This window comes from Glycine soja, chromosome 10 (assembly GCF_004193775.1).
Source record: "Glycine soja cultivar W05 chromosome 10, ASM419377v2, whole genome shotgun sequence".
In the NCBI taxonomy this organism is placed as follows: Eukaryota; Viridiplantae; Streptophyta; class Magnoliopsida; order Fabales; family Fabaceae; genus Glycine; species Glycine soja.
The window spans coordinates 198,492-223,265 of record NC_041011.1 but is presented as its reverse complement, the minus strand read 5'-3'; the positions used below and the strand labels follow the sequence as shown (position 1 = coordinate 223,265).

General features: G+C 32.3%; 2 protein-coding genes and 1 pseudogene across 3 annotated transcripts; 1 reads left to right on the top strand and 2 right to left on the bottom strand.

The window, feature by feature from the left end:
• The first annotated feature begins 428 nt into the window (after positions 1-428).
• LOC114372426 (armadillo repeat-containing protein LFR-like) lies at positions 429-4,403 on the top strand. 2 transcript variants are annotated; one of them, XM_028329965.1, is made up of 8 exons: positions 429-650; positions 1,050-1,219; positions 1,328-1,451; positions 1,546-1,821; positions 3,205-3,310; positions 3,395-3,533; positions 3,624-3,751; positions 3,866-4,403. In XM_028329965.1, the coding sequence occupies exons 1-8, from the start codon at positions 467-469 to the stop codon at positions 4,119-4,121; spliced, it is 1,383 nt and encodes a 460-aa protein (XP_028185766.1). In that variant the 5' UTR covers positions 429-466; the 3' UTR covers positions 4,122-4,403. The 2 variants fall into 2 exon arrangements, with proteins under 2 accessions (XP_028185766.1, XP_028185765.1); XM_028329964.1 differs by having other exon boundaries at positions 430-650; positions 1,328-1,470; positions 1,565-1,821.
• Positions 4,404-7,181: 2,778 nt separating this feature from the next.
• On the bottom strand, positions 7,182-9,539 carry LOC114369801 (3-ketoacyl-CoA synthase 11-like). Its single transcript, XM_028327056.1, has 2 exons — positions 8,601-9,539; positions 7,182-8,215 (listed from the first exon to the last, which is right to left on the bottom strand). Exons 1-2 carry the CDS (start codon positions 9,369-9,371, stop codon positions 7,433-7,435), a joined length of 1,554 nt encoding a protein of 517 aa, XP_028182857.1. The 5' UTR covers positions 9,372-9,539; the 3' UTR covers positions 7,182-7,432.
• Positions 9,540-18,453: 8,914 nt separating this feature from the next.
• LOC114369589 lies at positions 18,454-22,703 on the bottom strand (annotated as a pseudogene).
• Between the last annotated feature and the right edge of the window lie 2,071 nt (positions 22,704-24,774).

Here is a 24,774-nt window from a genome sequence, read left to right as displayed (position 1 = left end):
GGAACCTTTGCACAGTTTGGGATAATCCATGTGACATTGTAGTCCCAAAGGAGCGACTCCATATGCAAATAGGACATGATTTTGCTGATTATTTCAATTGAAAGATTGATTGTTATTGTGATTGGAGTGTCGATGCATTCATGAGATCCATATTCCGATGTCTGCTACCAAAATTTCATTTTTTTGCTAGGATTATTTCAAAGAAATTGAAAAGGTGAGTATATCAATGCATAACAAAATCAAAGTAGCATAGAGGCAATTGGTGTCTAGATGAAAACATACTTCTATGAGAAGGATATTTTTGGAATTTAGCAAAAACCCATCATAGGTTGTGATAATAGTAATTTCGGCGGTGAGAATAGAAACTCTAACGATGGCTGTAGGCTCAAGAAGAAGCCCAACTAAGACCCTGGGACAAATCAAAATCGCATCGCAAACTCGAAAATCCCTACAGAGAGAGAGAAAGATGCAGAAGAGAGAGCAGGGCAAGTCCGGCGGATCCGCCGGAGGAGGGGCGGCGCCACCTGCGAAGAGAGGCCGTCCCTTCGGCAGCGGTAACAACAGTTCCTCTGCCGCTGCTTCAGCCGCGGATTCGGCGGCTCCGTCAACCCTCCTTGGTCCTTCCCTTCACGTTCACAACTCCTTCGCCGGTAAGTTCACAACTTCTTCTTCTTCTTCCATTCGTGTGACTTTTGAATTTCTTCATACTCTTCATTGGGTCTCAAGTTTCTCTTTCAAAAACGAAATTTAGTTTGAATGTGCCAGAATTTTACACAACACTGGCAGCAAAAGTCCACTTGCGAATTTTAAGAAGTACTTTTACTTATTGTGAATTACACGATGAACCATTTAATTTGAAGTTTCGAGAGACTTGGGAACTATTACTGATATGCATAATCATAGAACAATGCAATTCCTCTTTGGAGGGGTGCATTCGTGGCTAGGGTATGTTATGCATGCTATGTAATGGCAATATTTGTTTTTTAAGTCTATGGCAGAATGTTGTTTGCAATGACTTGTGTGTTCTTTTGATTTATTTTTTTTTGTAGATCAGAACAACAAAAGAATTGTCTTGGCTCTTCAAAGTGGTCTGAAGAATGAGCTAACATGGGCTTTGAATACACTTACGCTGCTCTCCTTTAAAGAAAAGGATGACATGCGCAAGGATGCGACTCCCCTTGCGAAAATTCCCGGCTTGCTTGATGCGCTCCTACAAGTTGTATGTGCCACCAATCTTGTTTTACACTTTTATAAAAATGTTCAAAGAAGATTTGTTGTCCAAATCGTTACCCTTTTTAATATTATACTGTCTTGTAATTTGAAACAGATAGATGATTGGCGTGATATAGCACTCCCGAAGGAATTTGCCAAGACAACGAGGATCAGGACTTTAGGTGCAAATTCTGTTGTAAGTGGATTTGGGAGTGAATATCAGGCGCTGGGCTCAACTGGTACTCCCCACCGCCCTGGGTAAATTTTGAATATCATCCTTATTTTTGAGTTTTCAATTTTCAATGGATTATGAGAGAATGAATCTCATTGTAGGATGGTGCTCTTTATGCAGTGTAGGATCTGGCTCTGCTGGTATAGAATCAACGCAACAGAATGGCATGACAAAATCTCGTTTTTCTGAGTTGTGGCTTGATGAAGATAGTTTATTTAATTTAGATGATGAAGGGCGAGCAGAAAAGCAGCAATGTGCTGTTGCTGCTTCAAATATCATCAGGAACTTCTCTTTCATGCCAGATAATGAAGTTATAATGGCCCAACATCGCCATTGTTTGGAAACAGCCTTCCAATGCATAGAAGATCATCTTGTAGGTGAGAATACCTACAAGCTATAAAGTATAATCTTTTTTTTGGTTTAAAGTATATGTAGTCCTTATAGTTTCCACTTATTTGGTTTTTGGTCCTTATATATATATATATATTTGTTTATTTATTTTTGGTTTTAGTTCTTATTTGTTTTTTGATTATTTATCCCTGCCAGTGCCATTAAGTATCACTTCTCATATTTTTCAGTAATTTCAGTTTTAGGCCCTTTAGCTTTTATTCGTCAAAATTAAATGGTCCTTGTATTCCATGACGGACAGGTCTCTATAGTTTATTATTAAGATATTGGTCCATGAGGCACCAAAACCTTAATAGTATGAAACTAGAAAGACCTATACCTAAGAAAAATTATAGGGACCAAAATTTACCCTGAACTATCTTGATTCCAATTGTTTGTAATATAATTTAGAAAATTCTTGTATTCTGATCTGGACTTGGTTGGATGAATTTGGATGTGGATATGAATATGATATTTGATGGCAAAGTCAACAAATTCATTATGTTGTTGTTTCATCTGTCATGATACAGTGTGTCTGGGTGGAATTTACAACGTCATGGCTGATGTAAATATGGTTTAGTTGATTAGCTTTTCTTTTGAGACAATTAGGAAGTAGACATACTATATGGGAATATTTTCCGGGAGATAAAATGATTTTCTTATCTGCAGTACTAACAGACTGATGGACCTATTTAGTATGAGTGCTAGAAGTTCAAATCCTTGCTGATTAAAATTTATTTAGAATATATAAGTATAATCATAATTGTTGGTGGGCTTGAATATGGTTAACAGTCATTTATGATATGTGATATGTCCAGTGTGAGCATTCTGTTATCTTGTCTTATGCTTGCTTATAGGTTTAATTTTGGGAAATAATTATTATTATACTTGTAAACTTTTATTCGATATATTTGTTGCTTTATAAATAAATTAGTACCACCATCTCTCTCTCTAACTTTTGGAACCTTTTCATCAATTTTGAAACACGGGCTAATCCATTTGCCTGAAAAATGAGCAAAATAATCGGTTGCTTTGGTGTTCAGGAGTTTAACAGGATGGTATTTTCCTCACATATATACTAGCATTCCCTTTCCTCGTAACAAAAATCAACCTTTGAATTAGACTTTCTTGAAAATCAATTCTATATCAAATTCTGTTTTGATAAAAGCCATCCCATTTTAAAAGCTGTCCCATTATCAGAATATCTGTTTTTTTGTAGGTTTCCAGATGCTCGCTAAATATGTGAATATAGTTTTTTTTTCTTTTTTATTATTTTTATCATCCAATTATGTGTTGCCCCATCACTGTAAGAGTTTATACAATATTATGTTATAAATTGTTTCTTAAAATGTTCACAATGTTTATGCTGATAGAGGATGAGGAACTTGTAACAAATGCTCTAGAGACAATTGTTAACTTAGCTCCACTTCTGGATCTTCGAATATTTAGCTCTTCCAAACCTTCATTTATTAAAATAACGTAAGTGATTGATCTATCTTGAATGCTCTTTTTTGTGTGCAAATATTATTCTGTTACTGATTGATAAGTTGGTGTTACTTACAGAGAAAAACGTGCAGTTCAGGCCATCATGGGGATGTTGGAATCTGCAGTCAAAGCATGGCATTGTGCTGCTGCTGAATTACTTGGGCGTTTGATCATTAATCCTGACAATGAACCTTTCTTGCTTCCATTTTTTCCACAGGTTAAAGTTTATATTATGCATGTAACCTTGTTTCTTAATTTGTTGCATGCTCCAAGAAAATATAATCATATCCCTGGTTTATTACCGCAGATACACAAACGCTTAATTGATCTCATCAGCATGCCAGCTCTAGATGCTCAGGCAGCTGCTATAGGTGCACTCTATAACCTTGCTGAAGTTAATATGGACTGCAGATTGAAGATTGCTAACGAGAGATGGTGATCCCCTTAATCAATTTTTTTTTATAAAAAAATATTTAACATTTTTGGTTCTGTGAAATTATGGCAGTAATTTTCTTTAAATAACACTACTCAAATTTCCTCCAAACACAGGGCTATTGATCGGTTGCTTAAAGTGATAAAGATGCCACATCCAGTTCCAGAAGTTTGCCGGAAATCTGCCATGATATTGGAGAGTCTTGTGTCTGAGCCGCAAAACAGAAGTTTGCTGCTAGCATATGAGAATGCTTTTGCAGAGATAGTTTTCACTGATGGAAGATATTCCGATACATTTGCGAGGATATTGTATGAACTAACATCTAGACCAAGTAACAAAGTGGCAGCGGCTCGTGGCATATGGGGTATGTAAACATCAAACTGTGAAATGACTTTGATTAGTGATCAGTGCTATATATAGTTTTGCGACTTGGATGGCTTTTGGACGACTTTTGAAGATTCAAAATGTACATGTCTTCTGTGTAGGATTGTACTATACCTTAAGCATATTCAAGTTGTCATGTACTCCAGTTGTATGATGATAACTTCAGAATTATTCTTGTGTTTAAGACGATGTGAAGATTAGAAACTTCATTTCCTAGATATACGGTTGGAAAGTGCTCAATTCGTAGAATGAGGAAATGCTCTCTCTCTCTCTCTGGCTTTCCTCTCTCTTCTAAACTATTAAATTATTGTTCATGGGATTAACCAAATATCATATTACAATATTCAATTTCAAGAAAAATGAAAAGGATCATGGTTCTACAACGAAGGTAAAGGAAATCTAAACAAAGAATTCCAGAGTGAGTTTTGTTTACTCCCATATATAGCAGTACGAGTTCCTATTAGTCATCAACTCCAAGGTGTGTTTGATTTAAAGGATGAAAATAATTTTTTTTGAATTAAAATAGAGTGTAAAAGGTGTGTTTCAAAAAAAGTTAATTTTTTTTCTAATATTATTTCTCTCCTTTCTACCAAATATACCACAAGTGTGTTATGTCACTTTAAACCTTGCTGGTTATTTCTTCGATACTATTGCTATTGTTGAATGAATATTGAGTCATTCATTTGTTTTTGAACGTACAGTGCAATTCTAGATCAATCATAGTATAACAGAAAGAATGGTTGAATTCGTGTCAAGTATGGGATCAAAGTCGTTATGAAATGAACAAGGTCCCAAAATTTTAAACTTCCATTAGTAGTATGGGATCAAACATTTCATTGATATCTTCGATGCAATTTTCCAAATAAACACCGATTATTTGAATCTAACAAATTCACAGCAATATATTTAACATAAACATAACTAAAAAATTCAATCAACGATCAATATTAAACACCAACCAAGTTTGCTTCATATGCATATGCTAATAATTTTTTTTCCACAACCATCTTCAAAATGACCCTTTGTTCTACTTGCTTCCCTCCCAATTCTGGTAGTTACAAATCCTGTAAGTGTCAAGTAGGATATGGGTGTCCAATCATCAATTTTTCTACCTTTTATTTATAATAGGACTTATTAGCAATATACAAAAAATTATTCAACTGACCACCTATACAAATATCTAATCAATAATCTTAACCGTTCAATTTTGGTAAAAGGAGAATAATGCAGGTTTCCTGCCCTTCTGACCAAATGGAGGGCATTTTTTTAAAAATAAAGTGCGGGGGTGATTATTGAAAATCAAGGGCAGTTAAAAAAATATGAAAAAAGAAAATATTTATGATAATAAAAATATTATCAACTATTTGTTATTTATCTTTTTAATTAATTAAAAGTACATATTGTATCTATATTGCCCCTCTATCTTTCTCTCTCTTTGGTTCCTCTTTTCTTTTTTACTTTCTCACTTTCACACTTTTATTTTTCTTCCATTTTTTCGAGAAAATATTAGAGTATCCTTAATAGAAGTTCTTGAGCCCAAGAACTTTTGTTCACCAAATCTATATTATATTCTTGCTCAAGAGTTCAAACCCAAGAACCCAAATTAGGTTCTACAACTAAAGTAAAAAATGACAAAAGTCCTTCTATCTTATGTGACATCATAAGATTCGTAAAAAGTGATCCAAGAATTTAAAATAAATTTTTTTACTAAAGATACTCTTACGTAATTTCAGACTATGATGTATTCATACTTTTAGTCAATCTCAATGAGTTAATGAAATAATTTATTCAAAATTTACAATTTACAAGAGCAAATTAATAACACTTTAATTTAGACCATGATGATCCAAAATCACTTAATCAATAATTTCTCCTCCGTGTCTTTTCCTCTTCTACACTCTATCTCCTTCCTCCCCTTCTTTCTCTTCAACACCCTCTTTGCTCCTTCTCTTTCAGCTATCTCTTCTACATTCCTCTCTTCACCTCTCTATCCCAACTCTCTATGCTCTAATGCTCCTCAACTCTCTTTTGCACCACTTCTTCGTTTAGCCTCTCCTCTCTTTCTATTTCATATGTTTTCCCCCTTCTCTTTCCCACACCTAGTTTCTTCTTTGGTTTCTCTCTTCCACACCTTTCTCCATCTCATACTTTTTTCCTTACACTTCTCCACTTCTTTCTCATCCTTCCTCCTATCTCTTCCTCATTTGCCTTTATCCCTATCTATTACATTTTTTTTTGTAGTCACATGATACAGATTTATATTTTTATTAATAAAATTCTATTATATTATATATACTTGTATTACGGGGGTATTCCGGTTGCTGAAGATTTGAATACTTATAGGTACTTTTAGGATTTTCCGAATACTCGGAAGGTACTTTGCCTAAGGATACATCAAGACGAGGTCTTGGACACTTGCATGACCGAATACATGTATTCAGATAATCGAATGGCTGAATACACAACAATGCATCAACCTATGACAAATCATAAAGATATAATAACAAGGATTATCCATAAAATTGTTGTGTAATGATAATTAACTCTAGATTAACCAAAAGGACACTGCTACGCGTACCCAACGAAATTGTTAGTATACCCAGTAATTTTGCATTTTTCTAATTTTATCCTTTCCTAAAAGGTTGCCCTTTCTTATGAGATGATCCGTGGGCCTCATACAGATTAACATAATACTCTAACTAATTGAACTAATGAGTCAATTACATTATAAAATAAATAATGTTGTTATATATAACACTAAAATTTTTAAAGTATATTTAATGCGCATGTAAATTTAAATAATAAATTTTGTGACAATTAATTTTAATATAACTCATACGAATTATTTATTTCGTATATTTTTTTATAAATAAAAAATATTTACTATTGAAACATTTAATATATTAAAATTTTTAATTCTCTTTATTATTTAAATTTTATATTGAATGAGAATTAAATTATTTTATTAAAATAATTAAAATACAGAGAATTTAAATTACTTAATCCAGATAAAATGTTTTACAAATGAAAAAAAAATCAATTAAAATATTTTAATTTTCCATAGATTTATTGGAAAAATAATGAAATAAATGTTCAACATGGGAATAAATAACTGTATACACACATACTCTTTTAACTTCAACACAATGTTACAAGAGCAAAGAAATAAGCAAAGCCACAGGAGTAATAACAATCTTCTCTTGTGTTTCTTGAACAAGCTTGTTTAATTTAGACCCCTTCCCTAAGAATCATACTAAAAACAAGAAAAAGGAAAAAAAAAAAAAAGATGTTTGATTAATTTAGGAAGCAATTGGTGCCACTTTAGGCACATGAACTGGAAAGTCATGAATCTCATCCATCCAAGGATTGTTCTCCTTAGCAGGATTGATGGTCCTCAAAGCCCTCCACACAGCACTGTTGCACTTAAACCCTGACCCAAATGCAATCTGCCAAGTCCTATCACCTTTCTTGATCCTCCCCTTGGCTTCAGTGTAGGCCAACTCATACCACAAGGAACTGCTAGAAGTGTTTCCAAACCTATACAGTGTCATCCTTGAGGGCTCCATGTGCCAATCAGAGAGCTCAAGATTCTTCTCCAACTCATCCAACACTGCCCTCCCTCCAGCATGAATGCAAAAGTGCTCAAAGGCCAATTTAAAATCTGGAATGTATGGCTTTATCTTCATCTTGAACACTTTCCTAGCCACCAAGGTTGCAAAGAAAAGAAGCTGTTCTGACATGGGAAGGACTAAGGGTCCTAGTGTTGTGATGTTGGTCTTCAGGGCCTCTCCTGCCACGGCCATTAGGTCTTTTGAGAGTGCCACGCCAATTCTTTTTGTTTCATCTTCTTCTTGGAAGACACAGCTGTAGGACTTGTCATCTGCTCCTTTGTGAGTGCGCACTGTGTGGACTAGTTGGTATTTGGCGCGGCGGCGGTCGCCGGAGCGGTTGGAGAGGAGGATTGCTGCTCCTCCCATTCTGAAGAGACAGTTTGAGACTAGCATTGACCGGTTGTTGCCGAAGTACCAGTTCAGTGTGATGTTCTCCATGCTCACTACCAAGGCATAAGAGTTGGGATGGACCTGTGTGTTGTGTGTTGTATAGTTTATCATAATAGTGAATGAAGGATAACTATTGTAAAAATCAATAAATTTTATTATAGATGATGATGATTTCAGATTGAATTAAAATGTAAAATTTCTTTTATACTATACGTATATATGGGCCAATGTATACATGGTTGCCTAAGCTCTTAAATATTACAGGAATCAAATGAGATATATGCATAAAACTATCAATGGAAAACCTTAAATTTGATAGAATTATTACTATATATATATATATATATATATATATATATATATATATATATATATATATATATATATATATATATATATATATTAAGGGGATGATTGATTATTGAATTCAGTGGGCAACATATATAAAAATTGAAAATTTAGAAACCTGGAGGAGGTGCTTGGCAAGGTCAATAGAGATAAGGGAAGCACTGCAACCCATGCCAGCAAGATTATAACTGAAAACATTCCCTCTCAACTTGTAGTGATTGACAATCATGGCAGAGAGTGAAGGTGTGGGGTTGAACAAGCTGCAATTGACGACCAAGATCCCAATATCCTTAGCCTTGACACCAGTCTTTGCCAGCAGCTGGTCAATTGCTCCAAACATGACTTGCTCAGCCTCCTCCCTGGCCGCCGCCATGCAGGGTTTCGGCGGCAAACTCAAGATCGCCGGCGGAAGATACGTCTTCTGCCCCAATCCAGACCTCTCCAGAATCTTCTTCTGAAAGGACAAGTTCTCCTCCGTGAATGAGCCTGTGAGACCAGACCTCTCCACGAAAATCTCCCGTGTGCACTTGCAATCCACGTCAGGCTTGTAGCATGCAAAATCTACTAAGTACACCCCCCTTGGACGGCTCATGAAGTAGAGTGTGCCGAGGAACACCATGAGGCTTGAACATAGTGTTACCGAGACTAGGTCGAACTTGAGATTCTCCCATAGTCTTACAAGCTCCTTCATTGAAATGGTTGATAGATGAGCTGAAGCTGTGCCTATAAGGGGTATTAGCATAAGGTACATGGCATTGGAGATTACGTAATGGTACCCTAGCTTCACATACTTGAGTCTCACTGATACCACAAAGTTGGGGAGTTTCTTCCTTCTTTTTTCTTGTGCTGATTCAACACGAATGCTTCCTGAATTCTTCCTATCAGCCATCAAGGAACACTACTATTTTTTATTTATTTATTAACAATTTGTATAAAGGATATAATATTAATAGAGTAACAAAGTTTATGGTTATGATGAGTGGGATAATAAAGGTTGTGTTGGGCTTAGAATTAGAAAAAGGGAGAGAAGTATGAATATGAATTGGGTTGCAAAAATGTGGAAGAAGCTAGGGAAGGATTTAAAGGATGGATGTGAAGTTGGAAGAGAGGGATGGATACAACTACCCCAACGAACTTTTAATTGTGAATATGCAGTGGCATTCAATTCAATTTGCCAACCGGGAAAATAGCGCCTCTTGCTTTTTCTTTTCATCACACACAGGAATATTAATTCCACCGTGGGTTCATTATTAATATTTCCCTGTTGCCACTTCTTGTTGCACTACTCACTCTACTCTCCCATTTTTTTTTATTAGTCAATGAATATATAAATAAATTAACTAGCAAGTAATTAAACTAACGATCGAAAGGCAAATACTACGTACGTGCATGTGAGATTGGTGAGACCACCCTTGTTTCGTTCAAAACCCTACCTTGGTAATTGGTGAGCTATATACATAATGTATACATGAAGCTTGCTGATCTCCTTTTTTATATGTAAACTTTTCTTGTCCAAGTATATAAAGCCTCCCTTCTGAGATTTGTATATATCTTTTTTGTTTTCCTATATCAATCTGCCAATGGCCCAAGAGTTTAGATATCGATTTAGTAATTAATTTATCTACTAAATAAATTAACTTTAAATTTAATTTAAATACACTGATGATGTAATTTTTTTAATACTTTCATCTAATCATAAACAATATGATTGGATTTTTTACTTTTTAAAATAATATTTTAAAAATTATAAACTTTAATGATTTATAATTGATTTACATTACTGTAAAAGAATTTAGTGACAAAATGTAAAATCTAAACCCATTAAGTTTTCTCTTATTGGACAAATAATTAATTATAAAATGTTTTACTGTTTTTATTGTTATTTTTACTATTCAATTTGTAATACAATTTTTTTTAAAGAACAAACAACCCTTAAGATTATTATTAATTAGTTTTTGAATTTCATAACTTGTTTATAGATAGAGTAGTAGATAACCTTAAATCTGTTAATTAGTTTTCAACTTTTTGAATCTTGTAAATCAGACTATATATACATAGCAAATCAATAAATAAATAATGAAGTTCACCCATCAATTTTTGTTTGTTGCTTCATTTTTACATAATATGCCGTTCGAACTATTTGATTGTTGGGAAACAATTAAATATTTGCATTATCTCCATATATATCCATCATAAGTCAACTGAAAAAAACAATAACTGAACCGATTTCCTCATGCATGGGATGGAAATCCCCTTAAAAGAAATCCAAATTTAATGTAAAACCCAACATTTCCCAAATCCTCTAAGCCTTCGCACATTCTACAAACTAGAAAAGCAGTGGCTGAAGTCTTCGACAAGGCAATCACATAACCCACAAGAGAAACAAGAATTAATTCTATCTTACAAATTAAATTAAGATAATACAGTAGCTCTTAACATGTGAGATTGAGAACTCAAGAATAAATCATAATGAGATTCAATATAAATTTTTGAATTTAACACAAAAAACATGTAAAATATTTTTAATTTAGAATCAATTTATCAACGTAGAATAAAACATGTATGTAAAATAATGTTAGATGGTATTTCAATGTAATTCTAATTATCTATCATGAATCTAAACATACTTTATCTCAATGCAAATGGGTTTGGGGAGGGGGAGTGTCTTGATAAATTGTAATTGAACAAGAATAAATCATAATGAGATTCAATATAAATTTTTGAATTTAACACAAAAAACATTTAAATTTTTTTTAATTTAGAATCAATTTATCAACGTAGAATAAAACATGTATGTAAAATAATGTTAGATGGTATTTCAATATGTAATTCTAATTATCTATCATGAATCTAAACACAATTTATCTCAATGCAAATGGGTTTGGGGAGGGGGAGTGTCTTGATAAATTGTAATTGAAATCCATGTAAATATAAATTTAATAAAAAAAATTATACAATACAAATATTAAGATTTTACTAACAAGTTCTTTTAGGATATTAGTTAAAGAAGAAAAAAAAATATTTATTATAAAAATTATAAAAGAGCGTAAAAAAATCATAAAAATATAATTTTACGTGTATTTTAATAAAAAAATATTTTAATTTTTTAAATAATTTCCTAAAAGTAAAGATTATCATTTGTCAAAATATTATTATCGTCATTTAGGATTTCAAAATAATTATTATAATAAGAAAAAATAATATGATAAAAATAAAAAATGTTATAAAAATAGTGACAAGTGTGAGGTATCCATTGTTTGACTTTTTCTCTCTATCTCTGGATGCGTGCTTGAATAATGCAATCCATCAATTGACACCTTCGTCTAACAAACTCTTAACTATTTCTCTCTTAAATGGAAAAGCTTCCCACCAAACAACTACCAATGCCCAACGCTAGTTGTTGCAGCGTCTGAACCTCATTTCACATTTCTGCGCCCAAATGCTTCAAAAAAATATATACTAAGTCATTTATAGAGACGTTTTTGGGCGTATAAGATTATTATTCACAGCTCCATACATTGGGAAATTATAAATGTTGGAAAGCATGCCTCACACGGAACAACCTGCCATATATCACTTTCCCCTTTTTTATATATCATAATATCTCTCTCTTTTTTTTTTATAGATTTAATACCTCATTATTCATATATTATCTTTGATCCACCAAAAGAATTTGACTTATTTAATCAAAAAGAATATGTAATTGTTATAAATTTTTTGGTATCATTTTTAATTCTTACAAATAAAAAATATTAATTATTTGATCTGATATATTTTCAAGAGATATTAATGCTCTGCATAAAAGAGAGATTTTTTTTCTTGAAAGGCAGCATAAAAAAAGAAGAGATATTAATGCTCTAGAGTGCAATTATTTTGATTTGCTTCCTACCATAATGCTTATCTCCCGTGAAAGCGAGTGAAAAGATTTTTTATTTTCAGACTTTATATTGATACAAAATATTCGCTCTTGCAAGCAATAATAATATTCATAACCGTGACTAGACATTAAAGATTTGAATATGATTTATTTCATATCTAATATCAGAATTTAAATTTAGATTAAGAGATATAAATAATTACCACTTTTGTCTATTAATATTGATGAAGTCATCTTTTCTTGTATGTGTAATTATGTATATATAGGGTGCATCAAATAAGAATAATTATATTTTAAGAACTTAAAAACATCAAAATTGAAACATATAACTATATATAAATAGTCTAGCATTAAAAACGATTTACTGATCACATAAGTACTTAAAAAATCATGCACCACTATGCAATTGTTTCTTAACTCCAGAGTATCTTAGTCCAAAATTAAAGGAACCAAATGCTCTCTGCAGTTTAAAATTAAACTACCAAAAACGCAGCAAATGTTTAATGGTAGATAAATTTTTAAGTATGTGGTGATCATTTTATTTTTTTCAAATAAATGTAAAACCGTTAAATAAGAATTGCACCACTGTGGAGTTGTTTCTTAACTCCAGAAGATCGATGTAGTACGTCCACAAGATGCTCTGCAGTTAAAAATTAAATAAGAAATGTTTAACGGTAGATCAATTTTTAACTATGGTGATGGGTTTTTCTCAAATAAATGTTAAGACCGTTAAATAAGAAATGCAGCACTGTAGTAGTTGTTTCTTAACAACGGAGGACCTTAGTTCTATGTTAAACCCTATATTATATAAGAAGCGGGAGAACACAAGTTCGTTCAAGCTCGCAGAATGGTTACCAAAATCATGAGTTCAACGTTCTTGCTAATTGTATGCATCGCTTTCCTTTTTACTTCAGGTAATAATCTTAGGGTGAATTTAGTTTACTTTTTTTTTTTTTATATAAATTATACAACAAAATATACAAGTGAGAGAGAAAAAGAAAGAAAAGAAAGATAAATTTAAAATATAATAAATAATGGGATGAAAAAGAGAGATAAACACAAAATATAATGTTGTATAAATTATTGATAATTTGAGGTTTTTAATTTTCATTAACTTAAAAGAAATCTTTTGAGAGAGAATGAAAAAAGAGAGAAGAGAAAGCGAGAGAAAATTATGTATAATTATTGTAAAACTAAAGAAGTATATATAACTATAATTAAGATATATTTTAAAATATATTAACATTATGTTAAAATTAATCTCGGGTGGAGACAAGTTAATGGGACTTATTGGATCATGAACACCCCTAACAAAAACAGAAAATGCAAAATAGAACATTTTTTTTTTCTGAAACCTCGATAAATATTTTAAAAGTAATATTTCAATTTTATCCAAACATGTACAATTTATATTTAAAAATGAGATACAATATTAATCGATTTACTATTTTAACTATTTTATGAGAGAATAATAATATATTTTGTAAGTGAAAGATTAATATATTCCTATTCAATAAAATTATTTATCCATGCATGCATTTACCTTAAACAAAGTTTCTTTTATTTATAATCACAATAAATTGATCCTAAATCGATCATTATGCATTTATATATCCCAGCCTCCATCACTAGGCTAACCGCTAACCCCATTGGGTTTTATATTAAAAAGAAAAGGATAATTCTTGTTCTATTTGTAGTTTTGTACTATATAATTGTTGGTACTCATGGATTAATGATAAATAAACTTATTGGTATGAACTACTAAACACTTGCATATGAGTTTATTAAAACCAAAACTATGACGTATATACAATTTTTAATAACATTCCATTGATTTCAGGACCGGCTAGTAGTTTGATGGTTGGGGAAGAAAATTGTTCAGATAATAAATCTTGTTATAATAAGTGTTTATTTTTTAACAAGGGTGGTGTTTGCTTTCAAAATCAATGTTGCTGCAAAATACATGGCTCTAGTTAGATACTTTTCAAATCAGTATTTTCTCACTGTATGCAACATATTTCCATAAAAAAATAAGTAAAAATATAAATAAAGTGTTTTAATTTAAAGAAATATTGTTATATAATTTTATGATTTATAAATAATAAAATGTGACATGAATATGTGAATAAAATTAAATTTTAATCTTGATCGTATAATTACATGATTTATATTTACTGAAAGAGGTTGAATTTAGCATAATAGACTAATCACTTACAATATGAAGAATCAAGATTTGAATTTTTACTAGAAGTATCTATTGTTCTAACATTCTTTGATAATTTGATTTGTCAAATAGAACTACGTACGTACACCCTTTAGAACGGTAGCTAAACGATAACTACATACTAATGACATGCAACAGGTACTATAGGGTCCAAAACTCCACGTATATATAACACTACACGTTTGCATAACCCCACTCCAAATTAATTTGAAAGGAACACAGGAACTTGCTGAATGAATGTTCGTTACTGTGTTTTGACTTTTGAAACATATAGCTAGCATGTTGTAGACATGCTAGTTGTATATGTTGCTCCAAAGTCCTGTGTTTTCTATCTGTAATGCTGTCATTAGAGTTGTCGAACATGATATGTTTGTAATTTGTAAATGGTGGAGGACTTGAAAATCAAGTTTGGATGCAGGGAACGTGATCTAGTGAGAGAAAAAAATAATGTTTGATTGTTCGAATTTACGAATATAATAACTTTTTCCTCATGTTATGTTTGGTTAAAAGTATAAGAATAGAAGATGATTTTTTTTTTTATAATTAAAACAGAATATTGAATACGTGAGATTTGGGTGTGATCCACACAATATCTTTTTTATTTCTTTTCTCTCTTTTTAATCAAACACCGCCTAAAGGTATATTTGACTAAAAGCATGAATATGTAATTTTGACTTGAGTTAGAATTTTATATTAAGTTTCATAAAAAAATTATTTCTTAGATAAAAGTTTCTATACGTAACTAGTTTCACTTCAAATTCAATTTTAATTAAAAGTTGTAAATTCAAAGTCATATAAAATTAAGTTTTTAAGTGCTCATTCAAATACGCAATAATAGTCATCACTCTTCTTACTGTTGGTTTCACAACAGAAAATGTCACATTCGAATTTCAATGATTGAGAAGACATCAACAACAAACCATAATAAAGCCAGGAGCAAAAAGAATAGACACTTTTCTTGCTGTTAGCAAATTGGCATCCCTATTTCAGCTCTTTACTGGTCTTACGGGAGGGCCTTAATAAAGGGACTTAATTGTTGACTTGTTATGTTATTATCGGCCTTAATTAAAATTTTGAGTATTTTAATTTAGAATTTAATTAAAATATACTAACAACAAAATATTTTTTATACAGTCATATAATTATAGATTGAAATATGATAAAATTATTTATTTTTATAATAATTACTTTAATAAAATCATATCTAAAATAATTTTTTAATTAATTCACACTCAAAACCTTTGTCATGTCAGAGCATATTCAATGGTGCACTTGAAGCGAGGATTTTTAACTCACTTTTAGTAAATCCTACCGTGCCATATTAAATTTAAGAACTTTAATAACTTTTTATTTCAATAGTGTAATCATTCAAGAACTTAAAATAGGTCGGGCATATTATTTTAATCAGGGTGATTTATTAAAATGGGTTAAAAATTAAAATTAATTATCATAATAGTTGGTTAAGAAAATATTTATTAAAATGTGCAATTTTTATCTTGTAGGAAGTAGGAGCTACACCTTGGGTGATACTTTGTGTTTGTTATTTGTCATGTAACCGGATACACTATATTGATAAGTCTTATCTCGTTAAGTATTTAGCGTCAGTTTAGTAAACGCTGAATATTTATGTTTAATAACTAACATTATGTAATATTTTCACTTAATTTAGAGTCGGTCAAGTCAACACAAGACACCTATAAAATTAATCCTAACCAATCATGTTTGTGTTATATTGATGAAACTACTTCTAATAAGAAAAAATGTATAATTAATTAAGAAAAAAGGGATGTTAATAACAAAGAATGTAATAATAGGAGTATATATTTTAATTTCTTTTGGATATGAAAAATAAAGTAATACAAGTATGCATTTTAGTATTGTTATAATATATTACAAATCATGATAAATAAAAATAGTTACACTTTTTTTCTCTTATACCTCTTTATATACGTTATTGTCGTCTAATATTGAACAAAAGTTTTGACTTTAAAAAAAATATCTTTTTGAGACAAAAAATCATTTAAACCTCAATTTTTTATATATAATATTTTTTAAGAATTCATTTGTACATAATTCTTTCAAGTATCCCAATGGCACGGTTTTAGGCTTCAATTTATTTATATTATATATTTGTATTATAATAAAGGAGATTCATTTAGTCATAATATTACTTTATCTAAAGTATCATTATTATTATTTTTTATTCGTAGGAATCAAATAAAAAGATTTATAACAATTCACATCTTACTTAACCAACTGAATTATAATTGTAACATTGTTTGAATGATTGTTTAATCTTTCATTATATAATTGTATTTCATTGTAAACTTTGTAATTATAATATACTCTTCATTTTTTTACTTATATTTTATAATCTTAACTAAAAATTGAAATAAATATTAACAAAGCACATATGAATGAAAACAGAATATGGGCGAGTTTATTTAAATTTATTTTTTAAAAAAATTAATAAAATAAGCAATTTTTATTTTTCTGCATGCTAATGTCAAAAGATGTCTTGGGTCAGTTTGACAAACGCTAAATTGAGTAAAAATATCATTAAACAGGAATATTTAGCGCCTAATAGTTGGTGCTTCCTACTACAAGACAAACAAAAGATACAAGATGTCAGAGGGGTGTCTCCTAGTTCTTACGTGACAAAAATATTTCATTTTGATAAATATTTTCTTAACCAATCCATTATGATAATCAGTTTTCATTTTTAACCCATTTTGATTAAAAAAATAAAATCATAAGAACTGCTTACTTGTACAAGAACTTTTTTTTATAGTTGCAAGTCATGTTAACCTACTTCAATGATGATCTTGAATAAGAATTAGTTCTCAAACTTATTAACCTCACAAAAACTTGTAAATACTCTTAATGTATGAAAATTAAAGCTTTCAATTTATCTCAAAACATGTCACTTCAAACAATTAAAAAATATATAAATAATTTTTTGATTTATTGTCTTACCTAAAGAGAAATTCTTTCAATGTTCTTTTTAACATTCTCTATTATCGACTAAAATTTATTCAAAATGAAAATCACAAATTTTAGTAAATTATACTTTTTATTTAATAAGTCTCTCTTCAGATGTGAGACTATTTAAAATTTATAATTTTTAATAAATTTTAACCAATAGTTAAAAGAATATTAGAAAGAGAGTGTTAGCTCTTCTCTCTACCTAAATACTTAACTATATCTATAATTACATTTAATGTAAGGATTTTTTGTTAAAAAAATTATTTTATCATAATACCTTATGTAATTAATAATCTTTATAAATGCATACATTACATCAAAAGATAAACAATACGAAACAGATAAAGTCGTATTTTGTCTCAACCAGATCAGTTGAGCTGTTATATTACATCAGTTGGCTTTATTAGAAAAAAGTAGCACATGCCTTATCTTTTCGGATTTAATGGTAAGCTAACAGTTTCTTTAATCCACCTTCCACCGTTCATTATGACTAGTCTCAATGTGCTCTCACTACCAGTTGTCAGGTATAGAGAAAAGGGGAATCGGCTCTCTCATGTTCAATTTTAACATGACCATGTCATGAAAAAAATCTGTGTCAACCTCTCTCTTCATAGAAATTAAATAGGTGGGATCATATAAAAATTTGTGTACCTTTAAGATGAAGGATAATGTATGAATTCCCTCCTACTTCAGGCATGTACTGGATTGAAGCTTGGTCCCAGGCTAAACATTTGCTTTCATAACTAGATAGATCAACAGGCTGGCAGAGACTCATGTCATGTTTTTATAACAGTCACCAACATCAAATTTCAGATTGAAAATTTTAAAATATGGAAGGAACATATGTTTTATTTAATGAATTAAATAGATATAGAGGCTTGGAAATGTAACTACAAATTGCACAACTTTTTTCTTTTCAAATAAGTACAGTTGATCCCCTCCTGAGTTATTTTGAAAGTGCCACGAATTTAAAGTAGCAAAAATAATGCATAGTAAACAAATAGAAGAAACTGCACAGAATGAAATTTGAACTTCAATAGGGACTTGATATTGAAGAATTGGCCATTTGGTCAACATCCAAGATATACAACACACGAGCTCCCCGTTGGGGAAAGTCTTCCAAAACCAACGTGGAAAGAGTCTGTATAGCTTCATGAGCACTTGCATGAACCTCCCCATGTAACAGCCTTATCAAGCCGGGCAAAGCATTTGCTTCCAACAGACAATGGGGAACTCACAGTGCATACACTCTCATGTGCTGAACATAAAGGAACTTTTAATGGTCTAAAACACCTCCAACGAGTGCAACCGGTTGATTTGGAAACAGCTGTGAGCTTTGGAGTACTCATAGAAAGATCACCAATGAATGCTGCTGCTCTTGCCTTCGCTGTTACTGAACCGGTGTTGAGAAAATTTACAAGCAAAGGATATATTCCTCATTTAACCAAATCACGCTGTGACCCGATATTTGTGGGGTCTGTGAACCTGAAGAGGGCACTGAGAGCATTTTCTTTTGCTTCCATTATACCATTTTTAAAAATGCTTAAGATTGCATCAAGGCCTCCCAAGTTGATCAGCTTCAGAGTGAGTTCTCGTTCCGATTTTGGAAGGTTGGCTAGTAAACCAGCAGCAGCCATTTACACATCATCATTGTCTTCATTCTGAAGAAACCCAACTAAAGCTTCTAGTCTTCTTGGCCTGAAGAGGTACTCAACTACTCCTTCTGGTTCATGTTGGGAGAAAAGAAAGAGAAGATTTATGGCAGTTTCCCTGATTTCTGGGTCAGAATCGTCAAGAAGGGCCAGGATTAGAGATACCCCATTGGCTGCTAGAAGCCTAGAACTGCCTTCTTAACTAAACCAGTCTCAAACTTGCAAATGCCAAGAAGACCACGTAATGCAGGCTTTCGGTAGTGAGCTGAGTTCGGACTCTGCATTACAGCTAGCAAATTGGTTATGATGTTATCTAACTCAAGTTGTTTCCCTTCTCCATCAACAAAAAAATCAATTCTATCATCATCTGTAGCAAGCTTCTCAAGGATTTCACAACATTTAATGGTAATGAATGACTTCATCCTGTGAGAGAACATTAAATCTACAACAAGAGGCACACCTCCAGATGTTGCAATAATGAATAATCCCCTTATTGGCATGTAATCTTGCTAGTTTAACCAGGGCTGACAATGACAGTTCTTTAGATTCGATGCTGCCAGATAGCATTTCTAGCAAAGGAAGGGTAATTCCCTGCTCGCCAAGGAGTTTCAAGTTCAAATCCTTCAACTCTAAATTAACTATAGCTTTTGCCATTGACATTCTTGAAGACTCCGATCCTTAGAAGACAAAGAAGGACAAATAACTCAATTTTGTAATTTTTCTGTCAAAAGGACTGTCATCGATCAGGCACAATTGCTTTATTTGGTTCATGGTAGACCAAATATTTCTAAGATACAAATTAGAAAGGGAAAAAACTGCATAAATTTGACTATGTACAAAACAAAATAGAGGAATCACTACATGCATCATAAAAAAGAAGAAAGTATATGAACAAATTAGCCTGTGATTTCAAGCTAGTCAATTTTGTCATACAGGACACATAACCTTGAAGATTTTGACATGGCTTTTTAAGGAAATATTTTTACCAACATTGATGATTTTTCTCCAAAGCTAGAATGCATCATTAAGGAAATGGAATAAGGAGCTCTAATACTACTCCTAAGATACAGGGTATTTATCATTGCTTTTACTGAAGTTTTTAATAAAATCCATTTTACTCAAGTTTAACAATAGAAGAAATTTGTATTTCTCAGCTATCTAGATAACAAGGCACCCTTGTATTTTCTGTCATTGCAATGACACAAAAATATCTAATACAATGAAAATGTTAACTGCATGATCACGTCACAATAAAGATAAACTAAAAAAAAAATTATCTTCTTACCTTGAATCATGCGATCAATAAGCAGGTTGTACCAGCCAAACTTTGCAGCAGCTGTAATGTTTTCCTCGTCTATCTCAGAAAGCTCCATCAAAATCTATTCTGATACCCCAGCTGAATTTCTTACAGGACCCTTTAGAAGAGTAACAAGGTAAGAAACTGCACTGGGATGATCAGAGAGGATTTTGCAGAAGCTTTTATTCCAACCAGATCGGTCTTGAAGTAACTCATATAGCAAATCAATTGCTTCCTTTGAAATTCTAGAGTCACTCCCTAAGCAGGAAATAATGTGATACCAACCTTGAGAATCAACCACTTTTTCCTATAAAATTTTATGCAAAAGTTGAGTTTAAATTGGCATTCAAGATTGCAGGTATATAAACAGAAATTTAAGACTTGGGAATAGATGTATTTCAAAGGTAACACTGGTCCACTTCCCATTCATGAACAGAATGAGAAGGAACCTCTAACATAAAAATTGGTACCATGGAGTCAGTGAACCAGACTAAACAACAAATAACTCCTTTTAAAGTGTTATGCCCAAGAAGATAAAACAAATAGCATATTCAAGGAAACACACCCACACATTTTAAACCACAAACTATAAGAACCTAGGTGGCAGTGGGTGATATAAATGAAGCAAGGAAAAAGATGTGAAGAAAGTTAGGAGAATGCTGCCTACACCTCAGTGCAGCACATGTATTGCTTACCTTGTTTCTTGCATGCCCCTCTACAGCATCCTTAAAAGTGATCAAGATCTTCATCTTTACATCTCTGGAATTAGATTCCCCAAGGATAGAGATAATAATATCGGTAAGCTCTCCTATAGAAATCCAATCCTTGTTAATGGAATTTTCTCTTAAGAGATCCTGAATTTGGCTCTGAGATTCTTGCACTAGTAATTCAGAATTGGATAATAGGCTTTCTCTGATAGACCTTATTCCAAAGCAGTAATTAACTTCTCTCCACTCTTCTATGGACTCTCCTAATTGAACATTTGATCTCAAGGTAGTATCTTCAAGAACCTCTTTTGTTTCTGGGTCAGTCCCGTTTCCATCATCAAGCCAAGCTTCAATGGCGGATCTCTCACATTTAGTACCGGTGCAAAGGCTGACAGGATCTACCATAATAGCTCCAGTTATGGGACAAAGGAAAGAATTAAGTGGTCGAATATATTTTTCCCTTGAATTGTATCTCTCTATCACCTGAACCCTTTTAAAGTATTGTTTCTTAACTTCTTCATAATCCCTTGCAGCATCAGCTCAAGATAGTAGCTCAATGATCTGCTCTGAAAAAAATAAATCCGGTTCTTTCTTTCCTGGTGGCTGCTTCTTCCCTTTCCTGCCTAATGCTGGCAAGTTCTTTGCTTATCTCTGAAGGCTCCACCGGCATCCCAACTGCCCTTGCTATTTCCTCAAGCATGTCATTTGCAAAAGCCTGATCGAGTTTTTTCTCCCTAATTCCATGGTTCAACTTGTCAATAATTTGAAGCTGAGATTGTGAAGCCTCAAACTCTACCGTTTGCAATTCATTCTGTAACCTGTTAACCTGATCAGAAATTCTTGATAGGACTTCAGTGTTTGCGACAGATAGCACAGCCAGAGACCTTCCTATGTCCCTTGTGACCTGTTCAACTTGACTATGTATCTGCACCTCACCAGCAGGTAGAAGCGGCCACGGTTCCTGTACATCTCAACCAAATTATTTGCCTTTTTGACATCTGATTCAAGAGACTCCAGAGTAACCCTTGCAGCTTCAGACTCATTCAAGTCCTGAAGCTGCAATTCCTTTAGGACTGGTGCAATATCAAGCAGGTGTTTTGAAAGGACCTTGAAGCTTTCTTTATCAATAACAACATCGATTGCTGCATTAGCTGTTTTCACAACCTGGCTATTTAGGACAGTCAATATTGTTCCTATGGGTATGAGTTCCAATCCAAGCATTGTACAATATATGTACTGAAAGTCTGAAATTTCTAAATAAACCGAGTGTGTATTGCCCAGAGGTTGCAGGTTGAAAGATGAAACCAACACCAGAAAATTGCTTCTCTTTTTTCCTGCAATCAAATCCCTCTCAATCAATCTTCTTATACAGCATAAAAAAAAAATTCTGTATTAGCCCACTAACTACACCAGTTAAACTAAAAGATACCAATACCATGCCACATATTTGGAATATTTGTGATATTTGAATAGTGAGGTTTTGATAGTAATACTTATTGCGGCGGCAGTCAGCTTGAAAATTGCAAAATCAACTGTAATGTTGAATTTAAACTTTCACAAGTAGATTGATGATTGCAATACATGAATTTTTATCTTATCTAATGGAAAACGCAAAATGTAAATCACAATTCATAAGTATAGCTTGAGTATCTAATTCATAACAGTGGGCATCAATTTTCTATCAATGTTTCAACCTTTTCAAACACTATTGACCTCTATTTCCTTTTTGTGGTGCTAACACTGGAAGCTATATAATAGAAATCAACAGAAGCTGAGAATCAATCCCCAACTGAAACAAACAAAAAATTGTACATAAGCTGCAACCATTATAATTATAATATGCAGAGGACAATGGTGTTCACATGGCAAAGTAGTACATAATAAATTGGAAACAAAAAAAAGAGAGGAAAATAACAATTAAATAGACCTGGAAATCATGATACAAATCAACTAAATAAAGAAGAAACACTATATTCGTGTAAGACCTTTCAAGAAAGATCCAAATATTTTCAAGCATAAACAATGAACTGCAACAAATTGATCTTTTCCCAGCAATCTAAGTCCCTTGAAAGACTGAACGAAACACAAAATTCTTACAATAAATTCCTGAGTACAACATACTATTTATATGTTAGGAGAGGAAACAAACAAAAAGCGTAGCAGGTACGTTCCCTTTCATTATAGTATCATTCTCGTTCAATTCAACATGTATAATCATTTCCCAGCAAGCTGGTGGGGATAAGCAAGAACCAAATCAAATGGGGTTGTGAAGATGTCTGATGAGGGTAGAAAAGACTTTGAGCAAGTCAATGTTTCCTGGGAAAATTATAGGAAACTTTGTTTTTCAAGAACTCTTATCTTTCAAAAGACCACATGGGTTGAAATAGTTTGGTTGAAAGAGCTTAAGAGAAGCTCCTGGGAAGTTAAGTGCAGATGACCATTTCAATCAGCTAAACTGAACGCATTTTCTCGTGTAGTGCATTTCGCTGCGAGTTATCTTAAAGTTCATGCGTCCATACAAACGTCTACAATTGATTTGTCGTGTCATAATGAAATTGTTAATGTTGACTTGTTTACTTTACATTATTCATTTCACAGCAGGAAGTTTCATTGAAGAAAGAAAGTTGACAGAAGCCAACGCATGCAGGCGAAACCGGTATCAATTATGAATATCATTGTTTAAACTTTAAGTGTTGATGCTATATTTTCCACCATCGGGGTGTTACCATATCCTTGACTTTTCCCGATAAGTAACACCCACCAACCACTCAACCAGAAAATATGAATAACAGCTATAACAGGATCGCCACTAGCATTTCTTTTTCTTTAGATTTGAAGGTACCAGTTAACCAATAGAGAAATTTTTTTGGCAGTTCATTGCACCAAACTATCTAAGCATTTATTTTTATGCAGTATAGTTTATAAATCATTATTTATTATTGCACACAAAAGTAAACATAGTCACTGCATAATCAGTGATACTGTTACACAACCACTGCGGTGCAACCAAAACAACCACATGGAGCACCAGGAACTGTTCCTTTTACGAGCCATCTCCCTAAGTTCCTCCGGTGATGGTGGCCTTTCTGCCTCCGTGGGATATTCAATTTATGATTTCTGCAACATAACAATAAGAAAATATAATTCAGGAGCCAGATAATAGATTATAGTTCAAGACAATTTGAAAATGGTTGTATCCATGCTCAGATTGATAAGAATTCAAAGCCATCAAGAACAGATCCTTAATTTGGCAAACATAGTGTAATACAGCAGAATATTAGGATCTCATTCATAAAAATTTAGCAATGTAAATTTATAATTTATATGTAACATACCGAATACTAAAGGTACAAAATTAAACCCCAAGTTAGTATAGTTGCTTATTGTACGTGCATCTAAACTTATTGGATAGTTGTACCTGAAATTATTTAATCTGATGTCAGGATGCTTCAATATGCAAAATTGATAGATATATCATTCCATACTAAATTTCTCACCATTTATGACAAATGAACTATAATTCAACAAAATACTCTATTTCTATGATTTA